The following is a 17,075-nucleotide window of genomic DNA, read 5'->3' on the forward strand; positions in this document are numbered from 1 at the left end:
AATTGTGTGTAAAAAAAATCAAAAGAAATCTCATTTACAGAGATATTTCTCCCACCCATCATGGGTATGTGTAAAAATACACCCCAAAACACATTATACTATTTCTCCTGAGTAAGGCGATACCACATGTGTGACATTTCTTTTGCAGTCTAGGTGCGCTAAGGGCAGGGACGGAGCAAGACCAAGTTGCACCTGGGGCAAGGTCAGGTTTTGGCGCCTAAAGGTCAGGTTTTGGCGCCTAAACTGCCATTCATTTTGCCGCCTTTTTAAGAAATCAACAAACTGCGCCTGGGGCAAGATACCTGCTCGCCCCCCCTAGATCCGTCCCTGGCTAAGGGGCCCAAAGTCCAATGAGCACCTTTAGGCTTTACAGGAGTGCTTACAATTTAGCACCCCCCAAAATGCCAGGACAGTAAACACACCCCACAAATGACCCCATTTTGGAAACTAGACACTTCAAGGTATTCAGAGAGGGGCATGGTGAGTCAGTGGCAGATTTCATTTTTTTTTTGTCACCAGTTAGCAGAAATGGAAACTTTTTTTTATTTATTTTTTTTGTCACAAAGTGTCATTTTCCGCTAACTTGTGACAAAAGATAAAATCTTCTATGAACTCACCATGCCTCTTAGTGAATACTTTGGGGTGTCTTCTTTCCAAAATGGGGTCATTTGGGGGGTATTTATACTATCCTGAAATTCTAGCACCTCATGAAACCTGACAGGTGCTCAGAAATGAGAGAGATGCTTCAAAATGGGAAAATTCAATTTTTGCACCATAGTTTGTGAACGCTATAACTTTTACCCAAACCAATAAATATACACTGAATGGGTTTTTTTTTATCAAAAACATGTTTGTCCACATTTTTCGCGCTGCATGTATACAGAAATTTTACTTTATTTGAAAAATATCAGCACAGAAAAATGAAAAATCATTTTTTTGCCAAAATTCATGTCTTTTTTGATGAATATAATAAAAAGTAAAAATCGCAGCAGCAATCAAATAGCACCAAAAGAAAGCTGTATTAGTGACAAGAAAAGGAGGTAAAATTCATTTAGATGGTAGCTTGTATGACTGAGCAATAAACCATTAAAGCTGCAGTGGTCTGAATGGAAAAAAGGCTCTGGTCCTTAAAGAGACTCCGTAACAAAAATTGCATCCTGTTTTTTATCATCCTACAAGTTCCAAAAGCTATTCTAATGTGTTCTGGCTAACTGCAGCACTTTGTACTATGACAGTCTCTGTAATAAATCAATGTATCTTTCCCTTGTCAGACTTGTCAGCCTGTGTCTGGAAGGCTGCCAAGTTCTTCAGTGTTGTGGTTCTGCTATGAATTCCCCCTTCCAGGCCCCTCTATGCACACTGCATGTGTATTATTTAGATTAGAGCAGCTTCTCTCTTATCTTTTACAAGCTGGATAAATCGTCCTCTGAGCTGGCTGGGCTTTCACATACTGAAGAATTACAGACAAGGGCAAAGCTGTTTGCAGGAGAAAAAAGAGCAGCCTGAAACTTCAGTGCATGAGATTCTGCAGGGAGAAAGAAACACACAAATGATCTCTTGAGATTCAAAAGGAAGGCTGTATACAGCCTGCTTGTGTATGGTTGTATTTTCTATGTGTGGACATACTGTACATCAACCTACTTCCTGTTTTGGTGGCCATTTTGTTTGTTTATAAACAAACTTTTTAAAACTGTTTTTAACCACTTTTAATGCGGCGAGGAGCGGCGAAATTGTGACAGAGGGTAATAGGAGATGTCCCCTAACGCACTGGTATGTTTACTTTTGTGCGATTTTAACAATACAGATTCTCTTTAAGGGGTGAAAAGACTGCGGCCCTTAAGTGGTTAAACTGTAATATTGCCCACTTGAGCCATAGGGAAACATGGGCATTACCTTGCACATTCAGTTGTAACTGACAGCAGCTGAGATATAACTGTTAGCAACTGGTATATTTCAGTTCTGACAAAATATTGTCAGAACTGGAAGGGATCACTGTAAGAAGAAAATTGTGAGCTTCTGAGAGGAACTGACAATGAGGTAAGTATATAATATTCATTTGCAGCTACGTCATGTGTTTATTTTCAATAATTTTACTCAGTACAGGTTCCCTTTAAAGTGACCGTGAACACAAATAAAAAAATGCCATCCTGAACTTACCTGGAGCTTCCTCCAGCCCCCATAGTCCTTGAGGTCCCTGGACATCATCTGAGCTCCCTCCATTCTCCCGCTGGTGATTCGGTTAGCTGCACAACTTGGCCAGGAGTCATGCACAATTGTTCATGCGTCACCTGTCCATGTGTTTTCACACATGCCCCACAGCAGTTCTTAAAAGCATGAACCATGCATGCGTAGAACGCTCACAGCAACGGGCACACAAGCATGCCGCATATGCGCAGTTGTACAGAATCCCAACCAAGTTACACAGTTAATGAAGCCACCAGCGGGAGAACAGGAGAGAACCTAGAGGACACAGTGGGACCTCACAGACTACAGGGGTCTGGAGGAAACCCCAGGAAAGTTCAGTACGGCATTTTTTACTTGTGTTCAGAGTCACTTTAAGGAACATACCAATTAGATAAAAAATGTTCTAATCTACTGGAACAGTTTTGAGGTTAGTTTGGTGTTAAAGTTGTTTATTTTAAGTAAAATCCAAGAACGTAGGTGTTAGTTGTCCTCCCTCTTCAGAGTAATAAAGTGTGTACTTAGGAAAACATTGGCTAGAACACATTACAGTTTTCTTCTAAAGAAATGAATGAAAAATGTGCTTTGCTGCAATGTCAAGTCCACTTAAGTTGATACTTAAAGGTCTGGAGGACAATATATTCCCAGTACTGCAGTGTACCTGCATTATCGCCGTCCTTTACAAACTAATTGAACCTGTGATAAATGTGCAGTTCTAATTGATTCAGTGGACTGTCTCTCCATAGAAAAAGTGTGTCCTAGAGTCATTAAAGCACAATGTACTGTATTGCATAGACATCAGTTGATGACTCAATTTACCTACATCAATCTGAGCCTTTTGTCTTGGAAGCATCAACAGTAAACATGGGGGTGTCCGAAAGAAATGCTCTTCACTTACGAGCTTAAACAATTTACGCATATTATATACTAAAAGCTAAAGGGAGGATGGTTCAATGGTTCCTTTCATGCTTTATTTCTCCAGTTAAGCTAATGTAGTTAGCACTGTTAAGGATACATTGGTTCATGTCTCTTTATTACAGGGCTGTTGTTTTTGTTACTTTTGTTCTTGTATTATTTATTATGTGGATGGTGTATTGCTGTTTGCTTGGTAATTATATTTTGTGTAAGTATAAATACACACAACATTCTGGCATGTGTTAGATACAGTAATCTGTGTGTTTGTAAAAGATGTATTGGTAATGCATTAAACTTCCCAACTTCATTTAACTTTTATTTTAGTTTTATATAGGCTGAGGAAGAGTAAACCTCATACACATGCTCGATAAATGTCATAATAATGAATTATTAGAGCTAGCAGTGTTGTTTGCCTATAGGCGACTAGCGTGTACTGTTCAATGGAGGGGGTGTAGGGACCACTGGGATTACACAAACCAGCAGCACCCTGCAGTGCAAGAACAAAGAAAGATAACGTTCATGACTTGTCACTTAGCAACACACCATGGCGCATAGCTAAACAACGTCATTGGTCAGCTGTTATCTTAGCCAAGGAAATATTTCATGAAAATTTAGCATCAGGCAAAAATGTAAAATTCAATGCTTAAACAATTCTTTAAAAATGTGAACTCGCCCCACCCTTGATTTTGTATATTAACACTCTTAAAACATGATTCCAATTTTCTTCAGAAGTCATATTAGACAGCACTCTGCTTTGTTCTGTTTGATGTTTAAGTCCCATTATCAGTATATTTCTAAAAACTGACTGACAAAGTCAGTCTGACTTAGGCAGTGACGGCTCCATGAATTTTTTATAGGGGGTGCTATGCAGGTGCTGGACCAATTTCCGGGGGAGCTGACGACCTGCGGTGCGCGAAGCGCAGCGCGTCAAAAAATGGGTGTGGCTACAACCTGCGGCGAGAAAATGGGCATGGTCATGACCGGATGAGGGCGGGGCTAACTGTAATTTAAAGTGAACCCAGGGTGAGAGTGATATGGTGGCTGCCATATTTATTTCCCTTTAAACAATTCTAGTTGCCTGGCAGCCCTGCTGATCTATTGGCTGCAGAAGTGAACTGAATTACACCAGAAACAAGCATGCAGCTAATCTTGTCAGTTCTGACAATATTGTCAGAAACCCCTGATCTGCTGCATGCTTGTTCAGGGTCTATGGTTGAAAGAATTAGAGGCAGAGGACCAACACGGCAGCCAGGCAGCTGGTATTACTTAAAAGGAGATAAATATGGCAGCCTCAATATTATTCTCACCTCGGGTTCCCTTTAAAAGTGCAACGCAAAGACAGAGGGCCCAAGTTTTGGTGACCCTTTCCCCAGAAAATTCACATAATTGTGCAGGTTTTCTCAAGAAAATACACGTAATGTGAGCAGATTTGAACAAAAAACACGTTCAATGACCCCAATATACACAATCGTTATCAGATATGACCCCAATATACACAATCGTTATCAGATATGACCCCAATATGCACAATTGTTATCAGATATGACCCCAATATGCACAATCGTTATCAGATATGACCCCAATATGCACAATCGTTATCAGATATGACTGCAATATGCACAATCGTTATCAGATATGACCGCAATATGCACAATCGTTATCAGATATGACCCCAATATGCACAATCGTTATCAGATATGACCCCAATAAGCACAATCGTTATCAGATATGACCCCAATATGCACAACCGTTATCAGATATGACCCCAATATGCACAACCGTTATCATATATGACCCCAATATGCACAACCGTTATCAGATATGACCCCAATATGCACAACCGTTATCAGATATGACCCCAATATGCACAACCGTTATCAGATATGACCCCAATATGCACAACCGTTATCAGATATGACCCCAATATGCACAACCATTATCAGATATGACCCCAATATGCACAACCATTATCAGATATGACCCCAATATGCACAATCCTTATCAGATATGACCCCAATATGCACAATCCTTATCAGATATGACCCCAATATGCACAATCCTTATCCACCTGAAAAAGAAAAGAAAAACCCATTTACTCACCTAGTCAGAAGACCTCCTGTTCCGACCTCTTCCTCTCCCAACCTCCTTGTGGCGCGCAGCTCAGCTCCCACGATCCTCTTCCTTCCTGCAGCAGCCTGCATTACCCGGCGAGCAGGGCTACGGGAAAATGGCCGCCCGAAGCCCTGCACTGCAGCCTCCGTAGAAGCGCATTGCCAGCGCGAAACGGCCGTAAGGCTACTCTGTGCCCTGCACCCACCACTTGTCACAGCCTCCAACAATATGGTATGTCCAATACTTTTTTTCATGCATGTATTCATATGATGTTTGCCACTTGTGAAGAATAAATGTACGAAGTACCAGCAGTGCCGACTTTTTCTGCATTTCTCTACCTGCCTTCAATTGATTCTATCCACAAGCCAGAGCACGCTGTCTCCGTGTGTAGAGGCTGAAGCTCCTGCTGAAGATTCCTCCTATATGCTTAGTGTACTGTAGTGCCGACCCCTTCCTCCTCTTCCTCCCAGACTCCAAGTCTGCAGTGCAGGGCTTCGGGCGGCCATCTTACCGTAGCCCTGCCTGCTGCTCCAGGCTGCCGCTGTGAACTGACTCGGCGTCTCTTAGACGCCTGAAGTCAGTTCACACCAGGGGGTGCTTTGGGGGTGCTTGGACAAATTTAGGGGGAGCTTGAGCACCCCCAAGCACCCCCCTGGTGCCGCCACTGGACTTAGGGCTCGTTTCCACTAGTGCGGCGTGCGTCTGCGAGACGCACGCCGGCACTGAGCGAGTGGGTGGAATCGCTGGGGAATCCCATCAGCCGTGCCATACACGGCTATGGGATTCGGCGGCACCATTCTCCCCTATGGCGGAGTTTCCCCGTGCGATTCATGTGCGGGAAAACTCTGTGGAATCGCGGCGGTTTCTGCCCTTAAAGTGTACCCGAGGTGACATGATGTGACATGATGAGATAAACATGTATACACAGTGTAAAACATTTTGATAATCTGGCTGTTTTACTTGTTTTGCTGCCTGAATTTAATTTTAAGGCTTAGTACCTTGTTGGGAATATAGTAATCCTCATTGATAAGCAAATTGCAGCCATAAAAGTGTTCCTGGCAGAATTCAACTTCTAAAAACATAGGGAGATAGAAAAAGGCCAATAATTCATGAATTTTGATTTACAGACACTTAATAGGCTGCGACTGAGCAGAGACAATAACAAAAAGCAATCTACTTTGTAAATGTTTAACCACTTTAAGAACCCACCCTTTACCCCCCCCTTAAGGACCAGCGCTGTTTTAGCTGATCTGTGCTGGGTGGGCTCTGCAGCCCCCAGCACAGATCAGGGTGCAGGCAGAGCGACCAGATCGCCCCCCTTTTTTCCCCACTAGGGGGATGATGTGCTGGGGGGGTCTGATCGCTCCTGCCTGCCGGGTGTTGCGGGGGGGGGGGGGCACCTCAAAGCCCCCCTCCGCGGCGAAATCCCCCCCTCCCTCTCCTACCTGGCCCCCCTGGTGAACCGGGCTGCACAGGATGCTATCCGTCCTGTGCAGCCAGTGACAGGCTGTCCCCTGTCACATGGCGGCGATCCCCGGCCGCTGATTGGCCGGGGATCGCCGATCTGCCTTACGGCGCTGCTGCGCAGCAGCGGCGTACAATGTAAACAAAGCGGATTATTTCCGCTTGTGTTTACATTTAGCCTGCGAGCCGCCATCGGCGCCCCGCAGGCTATTCACGGAGCCCCCCGCCGTGAAATGACAGGAAGCAGCCGCTCACGCGAGCGGCTGCTTCCTGATTAATCAGCCTGCAGCTGGCGACGCAATACTGCGTCGCTGGTCCTGCAGCTGCCACTTTGCCGACGCACGGTATAAGCGTGCGGTCGGCAAGTGGTTAAATATAAAATAAAGCAATGGAATATCTAAAATGGTCATTTTTTAGGAGTAGGAGGATAAATAGAATTGTTTATCTCATCAGTTTATTTTCACCTTAGGTTTAATTTAACCACTGTCTTTTAGAGGCAGTTTTCAGTTCTCTTAAAAATATAAAAAAAACACATGGTGGTTGCTTAACAACTTTCGCTTGGTGGCTAACCTCAAATAGGATAAAAAAGCAAGAATCTACGAGTTGCTAGGTAAATGTGGTATATTGAAAGGGCAGCCAGCTACCTAGCAACAGCACCTGTCCACACTACTTTCTTTGCTAGAGTCTTTGCATACTTTTTGCTATTTTTAATGCTAATTAATTAATGTTACCTATGAGAAATTGTTATTCTTACTTTCATAATTAATCTAAATACCTTCTGTTTTAAGAAGACACACTTCTGTTTTGCAAAGAATCTAAAAAAGAATTACACCATAAACCTGTCCCTGATCATTTCTTTGTATGTTTTTGCTAGCCATATGCTTCCAAAAGAATTATAATATGTACAGCAACATATTGTTATTGCTTCTTATTCACATTTACACTTTATGAAACATTATGGGTTGGTTGTTTTCAACATAGATTTCCTATTGCTTAACTAATTCCTTTCTGATTAAGTTTGTTCATCTTTTCTCTTTCATCAAATAAAAAAATAAAATGTAGTCTACGCCATGTACTTCTCAGACAAAGAGCACAACGAGGCCTCACTCTGGTAGTGTGAGCTCACTGAGCGTGCACCAGTGTCACATTTAGGAGGATACCACCCAGCCCAACAGCTGTTCCCATGTGCTACTCCTAATCCCTAGAGCAAATGTAGTTTGCAGATCATAGATTCCTGCAAAATCTTCTCTAGTAGTTCTATGTAGCCTCATTGCTGATCCGATGTACATGCACAATCAGCACTGGTCCCAACATGGGGATTTAGAACTGTCCACATAGTATCCCTACTCAGATCTAGGGATGGTTGGAAAATTGCCATGGAATACTGATGATTCAAAAGGGCTTACTGCAGCAGTAATTGGAAATTGGTCTTGGAAATTGGTAATCTGTGGAAGTTCCGCATCGCCGCAACTCGGAAATTTTAGCCCAATCACAGAGCTTGGAAGCATTTGACCAATCACAAGCTTCAGAATTGGAAATACTCTGTAGTATTTGACCAATAAGAGAGTGCAGAGGTTTACCGGGTAAACCTCTGCAACAGCCCCGCATCCTTCCATTAGGGGGGTTGAGTTTAGGTGCAATGGGGGCTCAGGCTAGTTGCCCATTGGAGGGGTGTTAAGGTTAGGCACCACCAGGTGAGGTCAAGGTTAGGTGCCACCAGGGGGCAGGTTAGCAGTAGGCATCACCAGGGGGAGTTTCTGTGTGAGAGTAGGGCTAGGTTAGGTCAGCGCTGGGAAAACTATGGTCGCTCTCTTTCCCCCACCCTCCTGCAGAGTCACGAGTGGGCGATTAGCGGGGGTTAAAACTCACCTAATCGCCACTTCCTGCATCGTGTCTCCATGGCGACAGGGCGTCACATGACACGCCGTCGGGACATGGCAGCATATTACATGCTGGCTGCCAGAATGTGGCTCGGGCTGTTCAAAGTTTGCCCAGGCTTGGGTTAGATCATAGTGAAAAATCATCAAATATTGCCATTATTTTGCTATGTCAATTCAGTAGTAGAATATCAGTAAATTTACCAATATTCTAATACTGCTATTTTGTACATCCGTTCAACCAACTTTTTTTTTTCTGGTTTATGCCAAAAATATGGCGCTTTCAAATATATGCCACTAAAAAGCTATAAACATACTATAAACCAGAGGTGTCCACACTTTTTCTGCCAGTGAGCTACTTTGAAAATTACAAAATGAAAATGATCTACCAGGTAGAATCTACCTACAGATGCAAGTCACAACTGCAGCCCATGAACAATGGCAGTCCAGATTACCACAAGTCACCAGCCAATTAGATGCATATCATAAAGTAAGCCAAAGAGAACAGTGCTTGGTCAAACAGAGTTACAATATCATACTCAGTGTCTAGCAATATTGTAATCAGCAGAAAATAATGTTTCTAAATGTATGGCTCCCCACACTGCATCATCACAACCCTCTGCATTCAGTGCAATAGCTCAGAACAACTAATTGCACTAAGCTCATCCGAGTCGGAGAGACAGGGTACGATGCCTACATCACTCAGGCAGGTGGTGTGGGGTCTACCCAGAAATACTATGTGAGCTACCTAATGGGCACCCTTGCTATAAACAACTTTACCTTCTTTACCCAGAAGGTATTTGCAAGTTTTTAGCTATATGTGAGCAAGTTGGAACTCCCATGGCGCATCACTACTGCTCAGTGAGTGAATATGCAAATCATGTATTGCTGTTACTTAAAGTGGATCCGAGATGAAAAACGAACTAAAACAAGTAACTTGTCTATGTATGTTATCTAAAGTTTAGATAGTTTACACAGCACATCTAGCTGCAAACACCTTAAACGGTTTAATACATTTACTACGGCTGAATAATTTACTACCTTCTGCTATGTAATATTGTGCTCCCTCTTTATGTATGAGCATACTAACGAAAGCTTTTAACACAAAGAACACTGTGAATGTGCATCAACCCTTTAAGTGAAAGTTCCACATTATAGGAACATTTGCTGTAAATGTACATTTTTTGTATTGTTTTATTATATGTTATTATAAATTGCCTTTCATATTATTTATTTACGAGAGAGTTATCAAAATCTATGCAAATAAAATTGAGTCAAAAGAGAGTTCAAAGAAGTGGGGCCCCTCAGAAAAACTTTGATGGGGACCCTAAAATGTTCACACCCCTTCTCTTTCCTCCCCTTGATGCCCTTCACGACCTTGGGGCCCATAAAATAAGGAACATCAAACAATTGTGGCCATCATGATCTTCACACCCATAACAAATAATGACAAAATCACCTGATCTGAAGTACAGTCCCCTGTATTTGAGAAAGGATTAGAAGGTTAGTAGTTGGGGCCCCAAAACAGCTGCCCCCCTCCCCCATGTGATGCATGGACTGTTCTCGTTACACACCTGGTTCTGAGCTCAGCGAGACAAACCAGAATTCTTGTCCTGTACAACAGCTCTTCTTTTGTATCAGTACTCAGGACCTTTTCCACTAGCTGTAATTCCATCCAAAAACTGCATCACTCAGGTTTTGTGGATCGGAATAGCACCCTGATTACCATGTAAATTGCGGTGCTGTTTTTCCACTAGTATAATTCTTTTTTTTAATCTGATTTGTAATCGCCGGCCTGCTACGTTTTGGTTGGTGTGCACAGGAGGTGCACAGGAAAATCACATTGCAATCACGCTTCAATGTGATTTTCCCCGCGATGTGGTAATTCAAACTGATATTCCTGCTGAGTTTTTTTTCCTCACGACGGAAATTGCAAATGCACCACAATCCAACAGATCACAATCCCTTTGCAGTGAAATGGCGAAAGTGAAACTACAAAGAAACATGATTGCATTGTGGGACAGAGCCTGACTCCATGTCTTACCGGTAATTCCTTGGGCAACACTTCCGGAGGAGTTCTGTACAGACGCTTCACTAGCCTCTTGCTGTGGAAGGGGAGGAGGACTGACAGACAGTGGTGTAGCAATAGGGGATGCAGAGGTTGCAACAGCACTGGAGCCCATGGTTTAGAGGGGCCCTGAGGGGCCCTTCCTCAGCCACAGCATTAACTCTATTGGTCCTGTGCTTGTAATAATCAATAGTAGTAATCATTAACAAAGCGTACTTGGGGGGGGGGGGGGGGGGGTCAATGTAAAACCTGCACTGGGGCCCATAGCTCCTTAGCTATGCCACTGCTGAGAGAGCAGGCAGGGAGAGAACACACATACACTAGATTCTCACCCGAGGGAGTTCTCACCCAGTGGCCTCCTCTGCCGAGAACCATCGTACATGTGTAGGAATCTTTAAAATAATAATTCCCATTAATCCTAGCAATGTATTGGCTGATATGAAGTGATTTCTTATATCTCAACAAAGGGGGAGTTTCATTTTAAGTGGACATTAGAGTTCAGCATTCATTAGTCAGGTCAACAAAAGGATTACTTCTGACTGGCTAAACTTTGAACATTCTCATCCTTTTTTGCTGTTTTATTGCACAGATCAAATAATAACTCACTATTTTATCTGAATCTTAAAATAATATGACATTTCCTGTGTGTCATTAGCACATGTTAGTGTCCTTTCATTTTATGCAGAACTGTAATTATTACTCTCGTTTTTAATGGCTTTTAGTACAATATATGCTGCTGCATCTTTTTTTTTTTCTTATGGAAAAGCATTTATCATTATGCTAATGCTCTAATCTAATGTCTAGGGTTTTAAGCCTAATAAATTTCCCAAACCTTCTCTTGGCATCAATCTTTGATTTTTCTATTTCATTTGTAGTCATTTGCAGTGAGACCATTGATCTGACCTTCCCTGTTATTGGGATAGAGCAGGCTGGGGATGGTGAATGTCACAGGGAGATGCCATGTAAAATAAAAATGCATTATGTATATTGTATTATGACAGGTAAAAGCTTTAGTAGATGATGAATACCGATGCATAAATCCTGCAAGAAGCTCCTCCCTCGATATCCTCCACTTACCAGTATTATTTTGGTTCTTTTTATAGGCCGAGTCACCAGGCTGCTGCAGATTCTGCTGGAAGTTGTGCCAGCAGAAGAAAATAATTCCTGAGAACAGGCCAAATGCGTCTCTATGAGCTGTGTGGAGAAGTGGAAGTAATGCCGTAGCCAGTCTATTGCTTCTGTAGTTTATACAGGCTGCAGATGCACTTTAGTTTACTGATTATCATAGCAGAGCTGATATTTTATTTAGTTCATTTTGATTGTATTACATTATTGAAAAATACCAAATTGTCTGCAGCTAGATTGGGTTAGAATGGAAAATTAGCACAAAAAAAAAGGATTTTTAGTCCATTTAAATGGACACTCCATTCCAGTAAATTGTGGTTTCCTGTTCAGGCAGCTAGGCATTGGGACAGTTCGGGTCTAATATGCAATACATCTGCTTTACAGAATGGAGCAGGAGTGTGTCTGTAGAAAAGACAGTTATTTCCCTGTGTCTCCCTTTTGTTCTGTGTATGCTGCCTTAATACTTACCTCAACCTCAAATATGCACTCCCAGTCTGTGCGTGCAGCTGCATAAGATACTGTACTGTAAACCTGAGGAAGCGGGCAGGTCCCGCAAAACGTATCATTTTTTCCTGTGTCCAATAACATTTTTATCTTTAAACCTCCCACCTGAGGTAAGATTATTTTACTACCCATATTTACACATTACATACTACATTGGGGTGCCTCCTCCCATTTTGTGTACTTACCCCAACCATTCCCTATGTTCTGGCTGCAGACAACAGAGATGGTCAGTAAGATTTTATGCCAGTCAATCAGTCCTTCAATCTTCCTTCTATTAAGCTAATTTCATACTGAAGGCTGACAGGAAGTGGATTTACTGCCTGTGTGAATGCAGTATGGGATGGGTAGCTGGAGGTGGTAGTGGTATAATGCTGGCACATGTAGGCGGGTGGGTTCCACTCACGAGAAGTTTTCTGCTGCACTTTTTAATAATATGGTACCCATGCAGTTTATAAATGTCTGGTAACAGCCATATGCCACTGGAGATGTGGAAGCCTATACTAGGATGCTTGAGATAACAACTACATAGTTGAATTGCCAGTCTAAACCTTCACTGGCAAGAATAACAACACTCACTGTCAGCCTGATTTGAAATTTGCTTTGAATACTCTTCGTTGAATGGATATATAAGTTATGTATTGTGTTGCATTTTGTCAAATGTTTATATTGTCTAAAAACAAAGCTGTAGCAATTTTTTTTTGTCATTCAGAATAAGTTACTACTTCTTACATGTTGTATTACTATCTTTGCCCCTGTTGGTAAGATTTCCTTGCTTCCTGACCTATAGTCTAATCCAGTGGTGTAGCTAGGGAGCTCTGGGCCCCAGTGAAAGTTTTAAATTGGGCCCCCAAGCACTCTCTACATAACAATTGCTGATACAGTGCACCAAAACCTGCCAAGGACAACCACAGTGTCAGAGGTGAAAGAAAGGGATGGGGAACAGTTTGTTAACGATTAATACTATTCAAAGCATCTATAGAAGTAACTTAAAAAACAAGAATTTGCAACCGAGAGCCCAATCTAATGTAGTATTTCTTAGTAAATCTGGATATGTAGATTAAATGAGATTATACTCACAAGTGTAGGTCACCACACAGGCGACCACTGGAAAGGCAAGTGGGGAGAATTATCACCTGACCCCACTCAGGTCTAAAAAGTCGCTCTCTGTAGAAAGGAAACAGGGATACACCCCTCCACCAAGGGTGGACTAGATCAGAGGTAAACAAAGATAACAGAGGCGCCAACACAGGATAAAATTGGTTAAAATCAGTTTAAAAGGAAGGAAATGGGTGGATTCACCTCCCTCAGGTATATAAATGACCAGGCTGATTAAACCGTTAGAAATATATAAATGACCAGGCTGATTAAGCCATTAGAAATACAATTAATGCAACGCGTTTCACGGGCCAATACCCCGCTTCATCAGGCAATTGAATTATGGAGAACACTAGGAAAAAAAGAAAACAAAAGAAAAAGAAAAGAAAGGAAGAAAAGAAGAAATAAACGTATTTTTTTCCTAGTGTTCTCCATTCAATTGCCTGATGAAGCGGGGTATTGGCCCATGAAATGCGTTGCATCATATCTGGAGAATTGTTTTAAGAAATGATATAATTGTATTTCTAATGGCTTAATCAGCCTTGTCTTTTATATAGCTGAGGGAGGTGAATCCACCCATTTCCTTCCTTTTAAACTGATCTATAGAAGTAAGTATTTCCAGCACAGAACAAATAAAGAGCTAATAGTACTGTTAAAGAAGGGCCTAACAGGGCCCCTCTGGCCCAAGGACCCCGATGCAGTCGCAACCTCTGCATCCCCTATTGCTCCGCCAGTGGTCTAAACTAAGTCAAGTATTCCACACTGGAGTCTCCAGGACTTAAAGGGAATCTAAACTGAACTGTAAAGTGTCACTTACCTGGGGCTTGCACCAGCTCCTTGCAGCCTCCTGTGCCTGCACCATCACTGAACGATCCTCCAGTCCCCTGCAGTGCCCCTCTTTTGGCCTGGAAAACTTGGCAAGTTGACGGCCACTGCGCATGCGTGGCCATGGCCGTGCATGTCCTCAATCAGGCTCCAGTCATCGGAAGGGTTCTGTGCATGCACAGTAGAAAGTTCCCCGTACTGCACATGCGCAGATCACTCCCTTCCATAGGAGTGCGATCGGGAGGCGTGTAGACCAGGGCCACATATCTAAACAAAAACAGAGCACTGCTAGATGCCCCAAGTGAAACTTGTTTTTACAGTTCAAGTTAGGTTCAACCAAAAAAAAAATTCAGATGTCTCTGTTACATTACTGATTTTACTTTTGGGGTTGATTTACTCAATGTAGTGTAAAGTGGTTAGGCATTAAAAGCACTCCAATATTTACATGTATAGTACATAGATAAAGAAGAGGAAGGCCCACACGTTGTCCTAAACAAAGTCCTTTATTATGGACGTATCCAAAGAATCAGCACACACAATCACACATCTCCAGCTGGAGATGTGTGATTGTGTGTGCTGATTCTTTGGATACGTCCATAATAAAGGACTTCGTTTAGGACAACGTGCGGGCCTTCCTCTTCTTCTGCTATAGTTTCAAGGATCTGGCCATCCTGGTTCCAGCACTGTCCGGTTCTGAGTGAGCGGTGTTTTCGAGTGTCTTTCTACATAGTACATAGATAGTCATATGGTCAATGAGATGGAAATTGTGCATGCAAATGTATGCAACTTGAAAATGGAACAATTGAATTGCACCTTGGTAGATTTTAATTTGGACCCATTTCATGCTTAATATATTTGCATACAAATGTTACACAATCCTGCATCAACTCAGAATTATATGTATCTTGTTGACCAGCCTTACTAGGCATTACAGTGCACATTCTACACGTGGACCCCAAGCACAGTGCTTCCTTTTTCCCAAGCAGAGCCACAGTTATCACTTAGGGCCTGAGCCCACTAACGCAGTTGTGTCCGCTTCTGTCCGCTTTTCAGCATCTGTAACATTGATGTGAAACTGAAAAGCGGACACAACTGCATCAGTGGACTCAGGTCCTAAGCAAAGCATGCACAGGTGTATCCTTTACCACAATAGCACCAATGAAGTTTAGATGCAGTGGCTGTAAGTCAAGCCTACAAAGTAGAGATGTAATGGGGTCCAATGCAAGGTATTAGTTTTGGGGACCCCTTGAGGTCCTTTTGGTAAGCTGAAGTAAAGAGAGGTAAAATAAGGTGGGATAAAGGCCCCTTGACACCTACTAGGCCCCAAGCACCTGTCTTGGTTGCCTGGTCAATGATCCTGCTCTGCTGCAAAGCAATAAAATTTCAATATTTTGAAGAAGTTGATTATTTTCTATATCCACCAGGCTCTGGAGAAAGGCTCAAGTTACAGATACAGTGTATCTTGTATGTCCCATGTATTTCCCACCCTACCCCTATTTGCAGAATAGAAGCATTTACTACACAGAAGGCCGGGCATGTCCAAGATCGCATTCATTTGCTAATGCAAAATACTATCATTTTGCTTTATAACAAATAATTTACAGTTCTTCATGTGATCATCTAGTTTTAAAATGAATTTGTTTTGTGTTTCCAAGAGAAAGCCATACGTGTAATGTGCAGCAGCTGTAAAAATACCATTCAACTACAATAAGCCTCTGTGCCAGCTGACACACAGTATATTAGATCAGAAATTTCCACCAGTCAAGATGAAATTGTTACTTTGGTGCATATAGTATGGGAATGCCCGGTAATCATGGGATTTGGGAGGAGTGTGTTGGGTTGTATTAATAGAGTGTGTGAGGAGTGGGATGAAAGAGACCCTGTGAGTGTATTATTGCATGGGATGTCATATTCTATTAGTAGGTATAAGAAGTCGATTATACCACAGTTGTTAATAGCAGCCAAGAGTTTAATTCCGGCTAATTGGAGATGCCAGAATCCTCCTACATTTAGTGATTGGATAAGTAGAGTAAATGTTGTGAAGGGTTTGGAAAATCAGTTGGCTTTGCAGCAAGATAAAATAGAGGCATACAATCTTAAAGCGGTATTGTCACCATAACAATCAAATTTCAACAGCAACTGGTCTGAGTGTATTAAGTGATAAAGATGCTAATCCTGCATTTAAAACGTTTTCTGCTGTTATGGTTTGAAGTTATCACATACTTTAGGAGCACTGGCCCTAGTGCCAAACAGTGCCAAAAAGTTGAATGCTGGGAGTTATTTTGAATGCTGGGAGTTCCTTTTATCTATAATATATTTCTCCTCTTCCATTTATTTCCCTGCCTAGCTGATCACTTGTGTTTACAAGCAAGGCTGAGGTGACTCAGTGATTGGATGTGTAAATAAAAAAAAGACTCTGGGAGGAGGGAAGCTAATGAATACACAATGAGCAAGAGAAGGGAGGGGGGAAACAAAAGTCTGGGAGGATATGATGTCAGCATTAGCTTGGCAAGATGGCCGCTGCCTAGACTAGGATTTTCTGCTTTTCCTTTGTAAAATTCACAGGAATCATTACGTGGATAGCACAATACATCTGTCATGTAAGTAGAAGTAGTATTTATCTACTTATATATGTGTTTTTATGTCTAGGTTAGCATGGGTGTCGATTGTTCTTTAAGTGGGGTAAGTGGTATGATTTTTTTAGAATCGGTAGAATTTAGAGATTTAGTAGGAGGAGGAAATAGTTCTGGTAAATGTGTGAGGGACTCTAATGGTATTTGGTTAGATAGGGATACTGTTTTGGGCTTATTTTTGAGGAGTGAGTTTAGATGGAGGGAAGGGGGATGGGTGGAGGTGTGGGAGTTGGATTTATGTATTTTTGCTTTAACTTTTGTTTTTTCTTTTCTCTT

At 42.1% G+C, this 17,075-nt stretch overlaps 1 protein-coding gene across 1 annotated transcript in view; it reads left to right on the forward strand.

Moving 5' to 3' along the window:
* Positions 1 to 14,650, forward strand: part of SLC7A11 (solute carrier family 7 member 11) — a 414,966-nt gene extending 400,316 nt beyond the window's left edge. Inside the window, exon 12 of the mRNA XM_068279755.1 lies at positions 11,721 to 14,650. Coding sequence (XP_068135856.1) covers positions 11,721 to 11,785 — 65 coding nt within the window. The 3' untranslated portion in view covers positions 11,786 to 14,650. The remainder of the gene's footprint in view (positions 1 to 11,720) is intronic.
* Positions 14,651 to 17,075: the final 2,425 nt, after the last annotated feature.

The sequence above is a fragment of the Hyperolius riggenbachi genome, chromosome 1 (genome assembly GCF_040937935.1).
Source record: "Hyperolius riggenbachi isolate aHypRig1 chromosome 1, aHypRig1.pri, whole genome shotgun sequence".
In the NCBI taxonomy this organism is placed as follows: domain Eukaryota; kingdom Metazoa; phylum Chordata; class Amphibia; order Anura; family Hyperoliidae; genus Hyperolius; species Hyperolius riggenbachi.